Source organism: Meles meles, chromosome 8 (assembly GCF_922984935.1).
Source record: "Meles meles chromosome 8, mMelMel3.1 paternal haplotype, whole genome shotgun sequence".
Taxonomy (NCBI): Eukaryota; Metazoa; Chordata; class Mammalia; order Carnivora; family Mustelidae; genus Meles; species Meles meles.
In genome coordinates this window covers 79946637-79960389 of record NC_060073.1, presented here as the reverse complement: position 1 = coordinate 79960389, position 13753 = coordinate 79946637, and the positions used below count along the sequence as shown (strand labels likewise).

Here is a 13753-nt window from a genome sequence, read left to right as displayed (position 1 = left end):
AGTACTTTTCTTCACATCCTCCATTCAGCCACTCAGGAACTTCTCTGCTCCAAATTTTGAGGTAATTACACAAATGCAGGCGTGAGAGGGAAGGGAATAGGAGACCGTTATTTTCGACAAATATGATGGTAAGGGCGCTGGTCCTAAGAGCGGGACACGAACGCTAAGCCACACTCAGGATCAGTGGGGAAGCAGGCAGAAGAACTGAGCAGTAGGGATACAAACAGGATCCACAGGGGCATAAAATGAACCACGTGGGCAAAGAATACACATAAAGCTGGGGCTCCCTTTCTTCCCAACGTTCACGCCCATCGCAGCCTGGGAGGGCTTCCAGGGGCGCGCAGTAAAATCTATTCCCACCAGACCTGGGCTCCTCGGATGACGCCCAATCGCGCTGGCCGGCCCCACCCCGCCCCTCCCGCACCGGCCTTACCGATCGAGATTTCCTGCGCGAAGGCCAGCGAGATGAGCAGCAGGGGCAGACCCACGGCAATGCACGTGACCATCTTATCCACTGCCAGCTCCAGCCGCAGCCCCTTGAACTTGGGCTCCGAGGGCTCCTTCAGCAAGAAGTCCGAGAACACGTACTCGGTGGCCAGGTGGGCGATAGCCATGGCTGCGGCGCGCCGGGGTCAGCCCGACAAGCCCTGGAAGACAGGCCCGGGTACCCCGCCTTCGCCGTCACCTGCCGCGCCCACGGCTTTCGCTTTCCGTTTCGCGGCTCCCCGGTTGCTCACACATCCCCTCCCCGCCCCCCAGCCTTTGTGTGTCGGGGCTCCCGGCTCCCGGCGAGCCACAGCACCGCCGCCACAGCTCCCGCCGTGCGCCCGGGCGCAGGAGCTCTCGCGCTCGCTAGTCCGCCGCCGGCCCGCCCCCGCGCGCTCGCCCAGTACGCGTTCCCCGGCTGCGCGCGCCGCTCGCCGCCTCGTCCGCGGGCGCGAGAGGCAGCCGCTCCCGCGACCCCTCCGCCCCGCCCCAGGACCCGAAGCCGCCCCCCGGCCCGCCCGCGCTCCGCTCGCCCCGCCGCGCTCTTCCGGGACCCTGGGCGAGCCCGAGAGTCCGGGCGCGTGGAGTTGCCGGAAACCGCGGTGACGCGGGCGGGGTGGGCGCCGCCCCGTGCGGGGTCCCCGGGATCCGCCTCCGCAGAGGCATCTTCGCACTGAGCAGTACCTCCGAATTGCTCGCGTCCCTCTCGGCCTCCCCCGTTCCTAGCCCGGGATTTTTGGAAATCATTTCTGAAAGCGGCTTTTCACCCTGTGGACAGGACGGTCTCCCTTGACGCCCCGCTAACAACTCTACACGGTGGAACCAGCTTAAAAGGAGCTGCAAATGCTTCAAAGGGCAATGGCCGCCATAAAAGCCAGTCCAAGGGTGTAGAAGAGGGGACTCTGGACCCTTCCGGGGAGCTTGTGCGAGTGGAGGCGCGAGGTCTGTGGGGAGCCCTGCGTGCGCCACAGTCCCACACTTCTATGATCGGTGCCCTGGTCTGCGTTTTTCCTCCGGCGCTGGAGAGCCGAGCCTTATGCGGGAGCCGGCCCCCAGCTGTTCGCCGGTGGGTGGGATTAGGGGCTGCAGACAGCTGCTTCTGAACCCCTTACAGGAAGTGGAGAAACAGGAGGAGATGCTCTAGCCCACAATCTTTGCAGCTGACGGGACCTTTAAACAGGAGGCTGCTTGGGCTGGGCTGCCTACTCTGCCCTTTGTTGCTGGGCGGGCCCAGGCTAACCAACCCCTCTGCCCTCGAGTCCCTCCGGCTTATCTCCATCTTGACCTGTCCTCTGAACGCTCACCCAGCAGTTTACACAGCTCTGCGCTGGGATGGCTCACAGGACTTTGGACTCACAATGGTCGGGACTGCAGTCGTCTTCCCCTCCAGCTGAACTCCTGTCTTCCCTATCTATCTGGCTGAATGCACTACCATCCATCCATCCACCCAACCCAGAGCCTCCAGCACGATCTTCACCGCTTCCATTTCTCCCAGCTGCCACAACCAATTTCCAAATTCGCTTGCTCCTCTCTCCTAATATACAAAATCTGATGGTTGATCAGATTACATTAATATTAATACAATAATAATATTAATGAAAATCTAGTTTATTCGTATCTCCTAAATGTTCACCTTGTATCCTTTTTAGTTTTGTTCTGTTTTGTTTTGTTCTAGGATCCCATCTAAGGATGCCACGCTGTGTTTAGTTGTCACATCTCCTTAGTTCCTCTTAGCTGTGACAGTTTCTTAGACTTATTTTTGATGACATTACCTTTTTTAAAAAAAATTAATTGTAAAGTGCATTTAGGGATTGAATAATACATGCTCTTCCCCGCCCGGACCCTTGCTCCTGTGCCATTTATTAGAAGGAAGCCAAAGCAGCTGTGGACCTCACAGCAAGCATCCCAGAATCTGTTTTGTTTGTTTTAGACCCTTGACATTTGAATGAGACTTTTTGCAACCGAAATAGTCAAAGTCAGACTAGTCCAGCCCACTATACCATCTGTTCTGCTTATACATTCAATCAAGTAATATTTGCTGAACAACTATTATGTATCTGCACAGTGGTCTGGGCTGGGGATGCAGCAATGAGCAAAAAAAAAAAAAAAAAAAGTCAGGGGTCTTTGCTTCCATGAAGCCTACATTGCAGTCAAAGAGGCAGAAGAAAATCAAACAGAAAGATAAAATGGTCATGTCTTGTGATAAGCACTACAAAGTAAAACAGTGACTCTGGGAAATAACAGAGGAAAGTCTGGATAGCTCAAAGATAGCCAGGAAATGTAGGAAGAGGGATGAGAGTGCTGGAGAGGAAGAGTACTCCAGGCACAGGAAGCAGCATGTGTAAAGGTCCTGAGGCAGAAAAGAACTAGAGGACACAAGAACTGATCAAAGCTAGAGCAGGGAAGAGTTGGAGATCAAGTTGGAGAGGTGTGCATTGGCCAAATCAGGCTGGGTCCCAGACCAAGATAAACAATTTGGAAATAATTAAAAGTGAAATGGATGAAATAACATATGGAGAAGGCTGTAAAAAATGACCACAAACTTGATGGCTCCGATGTATTCTCTAACAGTTCTGGAGCTCTTAAATCCAAAATCATGTTCACTGGAATACAAGATGCTGGCAGGGCCAAGCTCCCTCTGAAGGCTCTGGAGGAGAATCTGTTCCCTTGCCTTTCCCAGATTTTACAGCAGCCATTCCTTGGCTTGTGGCCCCTTCCTCCAACTCCAAAGCCACAGCACGCTGTCCTTCTTCGGTTGTCACATGGCCTTCTTCCATAGACAAATCTCCCTCTGCCTCTCTTAGAAGGGCACTGTGAGTTTTATTTATGGACAGCCTGAGTAGTCTTTCTCAGGATCCTTCACTTCACTGCATAGTCCTTTTTGCCGTATAAAATAACACAGGTTCGGGTATGAGGACACAAAATCTTTGGGAACATTATAAGCCTACCCCGAGGGCAAAAGAGAGAAGAGGGCCCAGTGGCAAGCCCTGACACATGCCAACACTTAAGTTAGATGGGAGAGAAGGAACTAGCAAGAGACTGAGAAGGAAGAGCTGAAGGAAGAAGGAAGGCTGGCAAGGGGTCATGGTGATGAGCCAGGGGACTATGGGGTATTTCAAAAGAAGGAGCCATCAGTTGTTATGGACAGGTTGAGTGAGATCAAGATGAGGAAGCCATTAGAAATGGCTTCGTGGTTGTTGATTTTGACGACAGCAGACTGGGAGGTGGGAGCAAGGCACACTGAGTTGGAAGTCACTGGAATGGGTTGAGGAATCCATGAGGTGAGGTGGTACGGACAAAAGTTCTGCTATGAAGAGAACAGAGAAACTGGGTTAGAGAGGGATATGAAATTAAGGAGAGCAGTCCTCTGTCTTTTGGCAGTTGGTGCTGCCAATGACTTCATGCAGTAGAAAAAGCTGAACACTGAGGGAATGAAGTTCTTGAGAGAGCAAGAAGGTTTAAGTCCAGAGCTAAGGAAGACACCTGCCCTGGTAGGAGCACGGATACTTCTTCAGTGTAACAGGAGATGTATCTAATTGTAATTGATTTTCTCAAGGACTAAAGCAGAGGAAGAAGTATGGTACATTTGAGGAAACAATGTTTAAGGATAGTCATATTCTTTGGGAGACATATTGTTATTCTGTTTCATTTCCTTAGCAGGTATAAGAAGGATAATTGCTGAATAGCTAAAAGACTATTCTCCTTTAACCAACCCTGCCCTAGGTCTAGTGATCAGGTAATAGTTAAAAAAAAAAAAAAAAGCAAGTAGCCATCTCATAATCTGTGAAACTTTATTAAAAAGAGAAATGGTGTGTAATCAAACTACTTTATGGTTTCATTTTCATTAAAAAAATAGACTAAGAGAAAGGGGAAAAACTAAGTAATTTGTTATCTAGGTGAGTTATAAATAAGGCATTTATCATAATTATCACTATGAAATTATACAGCCTACACGTGTATGAAAACCGTAGAACACATACTACAAAATCACATTGTGTGGTTAGCAGGCTGGAATTCAGAATCCTTTGGGTACACTGTTGGATATGACGTTCAAGCCAACTAAGAACAGAACTATTAGCATCCGCATCCTGTTTCATGTAAGACTATAACTTCTATCAAATTACCCATTTTCCCTCACCAAGATGAAGATGAGAAAGTAGGAAAGGTCCCTCCACCAGAGTATTTTTTTAGGTTCTACTTGTTCATCTGGACAGCCAATTGACCTGCTAAGGCAGATGTACCGATATCATTCATTTGGCATTGACATTGGCATCGCAGGGCATCTGGCCCTGAGTTAAGGGCAATTTCTCAGTCTAGTAATAAGCAAAGTTGCTTTTATCAATCTTAACCTAATGTTTAGGCATGTATACGGAGAGTGTGGATCACCTTGTAATGGGTTGAGTTTAATTGTCTGGTAATTTATTTTTGCATTTGAGCCTTGAAAACTGTAATGCATGTCTTTAAAACCAATTTAATGATTTAAAACCTTACAACTGGGACTCTCTTTTTTCTAGCCTTTTCTTTTCTGTTTTTTTTTCTCCTCCCCCAAAGGGCTATCTTTAAGAGGCATGGAATCAAGAATTTTGTGAGTTCTTCTCCCCACCAGTCAGCTGCACATGACTTCCTCCTTCCTGACCATTTGCATGAGGGATTCAGGGAGGGTATCATGTTGCTCACATGGTGAGACTGTTTTTGTTTCCTAGAAGATGCAGACTTGGAAAGATCCACTAGGTGAATGAAAAATCAGACTCAAGGCTCAAGTCCAGATTCGCCTTCTGCAAAGCTTCCCTCCCACGCAGGAGTTCCCACTAAACTTTAAGGAAGTCTCTGCTTCACAGTGGGAGATCCTATCCTTCTCTTGTAGACTTTCTGGACCCCACATTCTAAAATACAAATACAAATTCTCTGAATGATTTTTTTGGGGGAAAAAAAACCCATTGCCATGGAAACTTTGTAAAAACATATAACATAATGTGAGTTGTAAACATCAAAGTATCTCTGCAGGTTTGCATAAAAACAGCAGCAATTAAAAAAAAAAATGCTGATAACTTTGCCTTCTGTAGGCTATTTATATTAAAGTGGAAAAGGCCAGGAGATCTGGCTAAGGCCTCCAAAAGCTTCATTTGGTCAAATTCTATCAGCAGATAGTGGTTTAGACATTTTCATGAACTCCTCAAGAAGTTATTTTCCCTGAAATGACTAAGGGAAACATCTTAAGTAACATTATGCAGTGTTGAAAAATCAGTGCCATTCCACTTAGGTGCCTGAAGCAGTATAACTCCCAAAGTCGTCCATCTAGAAACTTGGATGGTTAGCTGAGGAAGCACTGTCTAATCTAAGAATTACAAAAAAAAAAAAAAAAAAAAAGGAAAATAAAGATATCTTTCAGAGGGTTGTCCCACTTCAGCAAATTCTTTCAGAGAACAGACTGTGTTTTCTCAGTCACACCTGTTCTTCTTTCTGTATTTTATACCTGAGGATTATTCACAGCCCATTAAAAAAAATAAATAAGTAAAAGCAAATTGCTATGATTGTGTTCTGGAGGATCAGAGCCTGATCCAAGATATAATGTAAACCTGTCTTAATGAACGATGCCTTGTCCAGTTTCCCTGCTGAGGACGACCAGCTGGTTCACAGAGCATCCGTGGGGAGTGCGCAGGACTGGACTTCCCGATATGCGACCTGCTTCCTTGCCGACTGCAGTCTGAGGGAGAGAATCACTGTGGAGATCAGGAGGAGGAGTTCAATGATGAAGAGGATGACCAAGGCTGCTTTGGCTCCCCTAGGACCCAGATTCTTGCCAAAGAAATAGAGCTGCTCCTTGCCGGGTTCTTCTGCGAAAAGAAAAGTGAGGTGTTAGTCCTCTGCCCTTCCCTAGGGAGTGAATGCTGACCATTTGCATGAGGGATTCAGGGAGGGTATCATTACCATTGGGGGGCACTGTGTCTGGACGGGATGCTCCTCCAGATGGAGATTTCGTGGAGTAAGGGATCCTGTTGTCTGGACAAAGATGACAAAATTGATTGTTTTATAAACAACAGAAGTAGATTCTTCTCATGACATGAGTTATTTCAAGGGTTATGCCATTTTACCAAGGAGGACTTTATCCTGTTTGTATCTGCAGGGCTTTCTTAAGTTCTTACTGTTTTACATACCTATACACACACTGTCCTTACCCCATCTACCTTTCAAGATTCTGCTCACCCATTAAGATCCATCTGAAGCATTATAGCTTCTAGAATGTTTGCTCATGTCCCCACATTGTTTTTTTGTTTGTTTTGTTTTTTTAAAAGATTTTGTTTATTTACTTGACGGATCACAAGTAGGCAGAGAAGCAGGCAGAGAGAGGAAGGGAAGCAGGCTCCCCGCTGAGCAGAGAGTCCAATGCGGGCCTTGATCCCAGGACCCTGGGATCATGAACGGAGCCAAAGGCAGGGCCTTAACCCACTGAGCCACCCAGGCGCCCCCTGTCCCTACATTGTTAACCATTATCTTCATTATCTCCACAGAGCCCTGTACTCTGCATTATATGTTGGCACATATCATATTCTATAATAGTTACTGTTTCTATGTCTGTCTCTCTTACTTGACTCTGAGCCCTTGGAGGCTCTTAAGTCCCCTATTTTCAGGGCCTACAGGAAGCCTGGTGCTATCACCCATCATCCCTGACAGAAAGCAGTACCTATGTTCCGAAGGACTGTGTAGGTTGTTTCCATGCCAGCATGGATGTGGTCAGACACGTGACAGTGTAACAACCATGTCCCTGGGTGATCAGCAAACAGCTCAATGGTTTGGAATGTCCCAGGAAAGAGATCATAAACATCTCCTCGGTAAGATTTATCTATCTGCAGAAAGAAGGTAATAAAGATAAGAGCAGAAATCAATAAAATGGAGAATAGAAAAATAATAGAGATAAATCAAAGAAAACAAAAACTGATTCTTTGAACAGGTCATTAAGATGTGATACCATCCTTCATGATGCCTCCCAATGATCCCTGCCTCCTGCTATTCATAACCTTTGTAGTCCCCTTCTATACTGTATGAAAGTTGGTCTGTGAGATCAACAGCATGTGGAAGAAGTGATGGCATTCTACTTCTAAAAGACTTAGACTCTCTCTCTTGCTCTCTTCTCTTGGATCACTCACCCCAGGGAAAGTCCACTCCCATGGCATAACCACGTGGTGAAGAAATGAAGCTTTCAGTCAATAGCTCCATGAGTGAGTTTGGGTGTGGATTCTCTGGTCCCAATCAAACCTGACGACTGCTGCTCCAGCTGACATCTTGATTATAGCCTTATGAGAAACGCTGGGTCAGAACTGACTAGCTAAACTACTCCCAGATTTCTGACCCAGAAAAATTGTAAGTTAGCATCTGTTGTTTTAGGACACTATGTTTTGGGGTAATTTGTTATAAAACAATAACTAATACAAACCCCTAGACAAACTGACCAAGAAAAAAAAAAGACACAAATTACGAATATTAGGAATGAAAGAGGGGACATCACTAAGACCTTCCAGGCATTGGAAAGGATAATAAAGGAATATTATGAATAATAATAATAATAATGTCTGTGAATTCTACAACTTGGATGGTATGGACAAATTCCTTAAGATGAAAATTACCTAGGTTCACTATTCAGATTATCTATTAAAGAAACTGGAATTATATTAAGACTTTCTAATAAATTAAAACTCCAGGTCCAGATGGCTTCATTGGCAAATTCTACCAACATTTAAAGAAGAAATAATACCAGTACTAAACAAATCCTACTGGAAAAATAGAAGAGGACAGACCTCTTCCAACTCATGAGCTAGCATTACCATGACACCCTAATATTTTACCTATACATTACCCTAATACTATATGAGAAGAGAAAGCTACAACCAATATTTTTCATGAACATAAATGTAAAATCCTTAAAAAATACTAGTATGAATCAAAAAATACACACAAAAGATAATGTATTGTGACAAAGTATGATTGATCCTGAGATTGAAAACTGGTTCAATATTTGAAAATTAATCTATGTCAATGACAAATATACTAAAGAAAATCATCCACAAATTAAAGAAGAAAAATATGATCATCTCAATAGATGCAGAAAACACATTTGATAGAATTTAACATCTGTTTATGATAAAAACCATCAGCAAACTAAGAATAAAAAAAAACTGCTTCCACTTATTAATAGGAACAACAAAAATCCTAAAGCAAATTTTATATTCAGTGATGAGTAACTGAATACTTCCCCCCAACCCCCATCAAGACTAAGGCGAGGATATTCCCTTTCACCATTCAGATTCAACATTAGAGGTCCTAGCCAGTGCAATAAGGCAAGACAAGAAATAAAAGGCATGCAGATTGAATAAAGAAATAAAACCATCCCAATTCACAGAAAAAAAGATTGTCTATGTACGAAACCATCATCCCGAAATCTACAAAAAAGCTACTAGAACTATTTAGCAAAGTTGTAGGATACACGGTCAAGTATACAAAAATCAATTATACTTCTATATATTGGTAATTAAAAATTATAAGTTGAAATAGAGACAATGAAACTTATACTATCACCAAAACCCATGTTATTACTTAGGTAATAATCCAACAAAATATATTCAAGATCTGTATGCTGAGATGGAAAAAACATTCCATGCTCATGGATTGGAAGAATAAACATTGTTAAAATATCTATATTGCCCAGAGCAATCTACACATTCAATGCAATCATATCAAAAAACCATCAACATTTTTCCCATAGCTGAAACAAACAATCTTAAAATTTGTATGGAACCAGAAAAGACTCTGAATATCCAGGGGAATGTTGAAAAAGAAAACCAGAGCTGGGGGCCCACACAGTGCCTGACTTCAAGCAATATTACAAGGCTGTGATCATCAAGACAGCATGGTACTGGCACAAAAACAGACACAGACATCAATAGAACAGAATAGAGAGTCCAGAAATGGATGCTCAACTTTATGGTCAACTAGTCTTCGACAAAGTAGGAAAGAATATCCGATGGAAAAAAGACAGTCTCTTCAATAAATGGTGCTGGGAAAATTGGACAGCCACATGCAGAAGAATGAGATTGGACCATTCTCTTATACCATACACAAAGATAAACTCAAAATGGGTGAAAGACCTAAATGTGAGACAGAAATCAATCAAAATCCTAGAGGAGATCACAGGCAGTAACCTCTTTGACCTTGGCCACAGCAACTTCTTGCAAGACACGTCTCTAAAGGCAAGGGAAAAAAGGCAAAAAATGAACTATTGGGACTTCATAAAGATAAAAACCTTCTGCAAGGCAAAGGAAACAGTCAACAAAACTAAAAGGCAACCTAGAGAATGGGAGAAGATATTTGCAAATGACATAACAAACAAAGGAAATAAAAAGAAAGAAAAAGAAAAGGGGAAAGGTTAAGGATAAGGAACAGACTATTACTGGGGCTTTTATATGTAGTATTAACAGCATCATCCAGAGTGGTAAACATTATCCCCATACAACTGATGAGAAAACTCCCCTCTGAAGCTTGGAGAGTTTCTTGTAAGCACAACAAAATATGTACACATATTAAGAAATATTTACCAGGGGGAGGGTATAATCACGTTATTCTCTTCCATTTTCTAACAAGAACCTCACAAGTCATCTTTATTCACAGTGAACATACATTGACTCTTTGAGTTCAAAAAGTCTTCCCCAAAGCGCATTCCTAAGACTTACTTTGAAAAGAAAGCTCTCAGCATGATAATGGATGGTATGTATGTCCACCTCACTTCCCATTCCCAACAGATACCAGTTGGTCATCGTATCTTCATTCATGATAAGGCCATGGAGGTTCCCAAAAATCTTTCCATTGATAGCTAAGAAGATGAAAAGAAAAGAGTCTTTGATTAGCGGTCATTACTTAATCTGGTTTTAGAAATGGTTCAAGATCTTTAAGTTACCCATATTTTCATCTACCTAATAAACACATAACCATCTTACTCACACCAATGTTCCCACCATTCTAGATCCAAAATCCAGGTTATGAAGAAATCCTTACAAAAGAGAGCCAGAAAAGAGAAGTCGCAGTTTATTTTCAAAAGCTACGTCTTGGGTAGCAGGGTGTTGTCTGTGTACTTTCTAGTTTGGCACATTCTCTTTATGGAGTGGGTTACAGGCTTATTTCTGAAGCAGCCCTTATTTATGCCATTCTATAGATGAGTGAACTAAAGCACAGAGAATCAAGGTCCTATAAGTCAAAACTGAATGACTTAGAAGCTATTCCCTTAACTCTTTGCTTTCTGAGAGCTAGTTTGGGGCAAGTTCCGAGGCATGACTGAATTGCCAAAAGGAGGAAAGCTTCACATGGACTGAGCCCATGCCCTCACAATGACCAAAGCAAACTCCAGCTGGGTTGAATTATGGGGACTCCCCTCCCCTGATTTCTACTATTATTCTGTACATTTTGCCACAGCCAAATGAGTTATATTTATTAAAAATAGCATACTCAAACTTTGGGGGAAGGGAAGCAAAATTGTAGGGGAAGGAGTAGCTGAATCAGAAATCAGCCTACATATTCTATCAGTGTTAGCAATAATTACTTTGTGACCTTGGGCAAGGCCTATCTTTTTGTATATTTTGGTCAGAAGTAGATCTTGGTATGATAGTACGAATATGTCAATTAGAACATATTACTCTCACTTAAAATAAAAAAACTACCTTAAAGTACATAGAATTAAATAAATAGCATAGACACATTAAAAGAGAAATTTGGTGATGGAATTTCGTGTCCCCGAGTCAGTGTAACCAGGCCCTTAAATTTGATTAGCTTGATGTTATGATGTATTCTTATAGAAATATACCCATAAGTGATCATTCATTTTTTAGGAATTACTTTACAATCTTATAGTTTATGGATCCCAGACTTCTGAGATAGAGCACCCTACATAATTGATCTAAAGTTGCACTGGACCTTGCTGGCAGCCAATCAATGGATTAGTTCATTCCCTCTGAAGGAAAGGTCTAGAGGACTTTCTCTAGTCCAGGTGCCCCTGGGAATGGGGAAGGGTTCAGAGAAGGAGTTGGGGACCTACTATAGTTATAGGAATTTCTATGAGCTTATATCTTCTTTTTAAACCTCTGATATACCATGCATTCTGTTGCTCTCTTCAAAATCATCAGTGCGCTTAAAATGTCGTGGATCTTTATTGAGATACTTCTTAATATTGTCATCCAGATACCAGGATTCATTCTCATTAAATACCAAAAACAAGAGAACGAATTCATAATCAACATCACTTCTTCTTCCCTTTTCATTCAACACTCCTTCTCTGCAAATAATCAGAGGACCCATCAAACCGCTATATGTATCCTGAAAGAAAAATAAACTGAATTAGAGGAGCCTTTAAATAATTTAACAAGACATTTTAAGTTAGTAGGAAGGCCACTGTTGAAAAGACTGTCGACTGCAAAATAATAATTTTTTTTAAGATTTATTTATTAATTTGTGAAGGGAGAGGCAGAGGGAGAGGGAGAGAGAGAACCTCAAGCAGACTCCATGCTGAGTGTGGAGCCCCCTATGGGGCTCGATCTCACAACTCTGAGATCACAACCTGAGTGGAAACCAAGAGTTGGCCACTTAACCTACTGTGCCACCCAGCTCCCTACCACAAAATAATTAAGAAGCCCTGAAGATGTGGAAGTGCTCCTAAAAATGAGCTCCAGCAACCTCTTTGAGGGCTGAATTGGTGTCCCTTCCTCATCACTGAGTCACCAGAGCACAGTCCAGTGATTAGTACCTAAAAGATGCTCAATAAATATTTGTTGAATAATTGAATGCTTATTTCTATTTTCTTGTTCACGTTCCAAGTGAGACTATATAACTACATACAGGTCTTATATTCCACTTTCTATGGGTAATTAGAAAATGATTTGGGACCATGGATGACTGCCATGTCAAATTGTTCAGCCCTACGTTTTCTTTGGGAGGAAAACTCCCACATTTCCAATTGCCTATTTAGATACTCCATCTGGATGTGCTTCCGGCAACAGTTCAATCCACTGAGCATTTTTAAAGTGCGTTTTATTATTTCCCTCAAAACACTTCCTTCTCCTGAACTCTCTATTTCTGTTGATAGTACTATGCTGTTTCCTGTTATTTAGGTCAGGAAACAATTTCAGTGTTTCATTCTTTTTTCTTCCTCATTTTGTCCCATCTTGTTTACTGTCAAATCTTACATTTCTTTTCCCTTCACAATACCTCTCCATTCTGTGACTTTTTTCCCATTCCATCCACCATGGTTCTAGTGTTGGATCTTAATCCCTCGCCCTGGACTAGAAATTGGGTCCTCTCTGGTCTCTGGCTTACCTCGCATCCAGCCTATCCTTTTGACTACCATCAAGTCAGTCTCATCACTCCCATATCTAGCAGTCTTCAGTGTTTTTCCAGTGATATTCCTGCTGGAAAAACACAAACTCTCGAGAGGTCCTTAAGCTCTTCATGTGCTCCCCCAGTGGATTTTTCTACCTTAAGTTCCCCCAAACTACTTTCCTTTTGTACCTTAGATGGTGGCCAGTAGGATGCTGAACATTTCCCAAACACACCTTCTATTTTCCTATTTTCAGCTTTACTCGTAATGTTCTTTCTTCTTAGACTCTCTTTCTAATGCTCCCTCTATAGCCCTGTATTCCTACTGAACTCACCAGACTCCAAGTTGTATTATAATTATGGGTGTGCACATGTATTATTTTCCCCAAAGATGATAAATTCTTTCAAGACAGGAATATTTGCATCCTTCATAGAACTTGGTAGGACCATTTGCATATCACAAGTGCTCAATAAATATTTATTGGGAGGCTCAAAGGAATAAACAAATGTGGGTTTCCCATAATTCCAATATGTAATTTTATTTTTTCGGGTGTCTTGTATTTCTCTCCTGAACTCTTGCACTGTCCAATACAACTCAGGGATGTTAATACAGCATCTAAAATATAAGTTTAGATAATCCTTTATCTTTTTAAAAATAATGGACAATGCTTACATTACATATCAGATATGACTTTAGTTTGGATTTTGATTTATGACATGTAATTAGAGACTAGTTGTTTTATATACACATATCTGACTTGAATTCAGTATTGAATCTTTAATTGCTAAGTAAAGTTAATTACTTATTATTCAAATAGTTTGCAGTTTCAGTTATGTTTGGAGTGTGCTTTCTTTCCCAAGTCCAATGGCAATGGCAGTACCTTTACAAATGATAGATTTCTCACATCAAAAACCA

The 13753-nt window shown here is 42.4% G+C and overlaps 2 protein-coding genes across 2 annotated transcripts in view; both read right to left on the bottom strand.

The window, feature by feature from the left end:
- The window catches only part of PANX1 (pannexin 1), a 45948-nt gene extending 44684 nt beyond the window's left edge, over positions 1-1264 (bottom strand). The window contains exons 1-2 of the mRNA XM_046015592.1: positions 1171-1264; positions 434-647 (exon numbers count right to left, since the gene is read on the bottom strand). Coding sequence (XP_045871548.1) covers positions 434-614 — 181 coding nt within the window. The 5' untranslated portion in view covers positions 615-647; positions 1171-1264. The remainder of the gene's footprint in view (positions 1-433; positions 648-1170) is intronic.
- Positions 1265-6117: 4853 nt separating this feature from the next.
- Positions 6118-13753, bottom strand: part of HEPHL1 (hephaestin like 1) — an 89335-nt gene continuing 81699 nt past the window's right edge. The window contains exons 16-20 of the mRNA XM_046017259.1: positions 11619-11841; positions 10209-10348; positions 7169-7331; positions 6415-6486; positions 6118-6320 (exon numbers count right to left, since the gene is read on the bottom strand). Of these exons, the coding sequence (XP_045873215.1) occupies positions 6118-6320; positions 6415-6486; positions 7169-7331; positions 10209-10348; positions 11619-11841 (801 nt within the window). The remainder of the gene's footprint in view (positions 6321-6414; positions 6487-7168; positions 7332-10208; positions 10349-11618; positions 11842-13753) is intronic.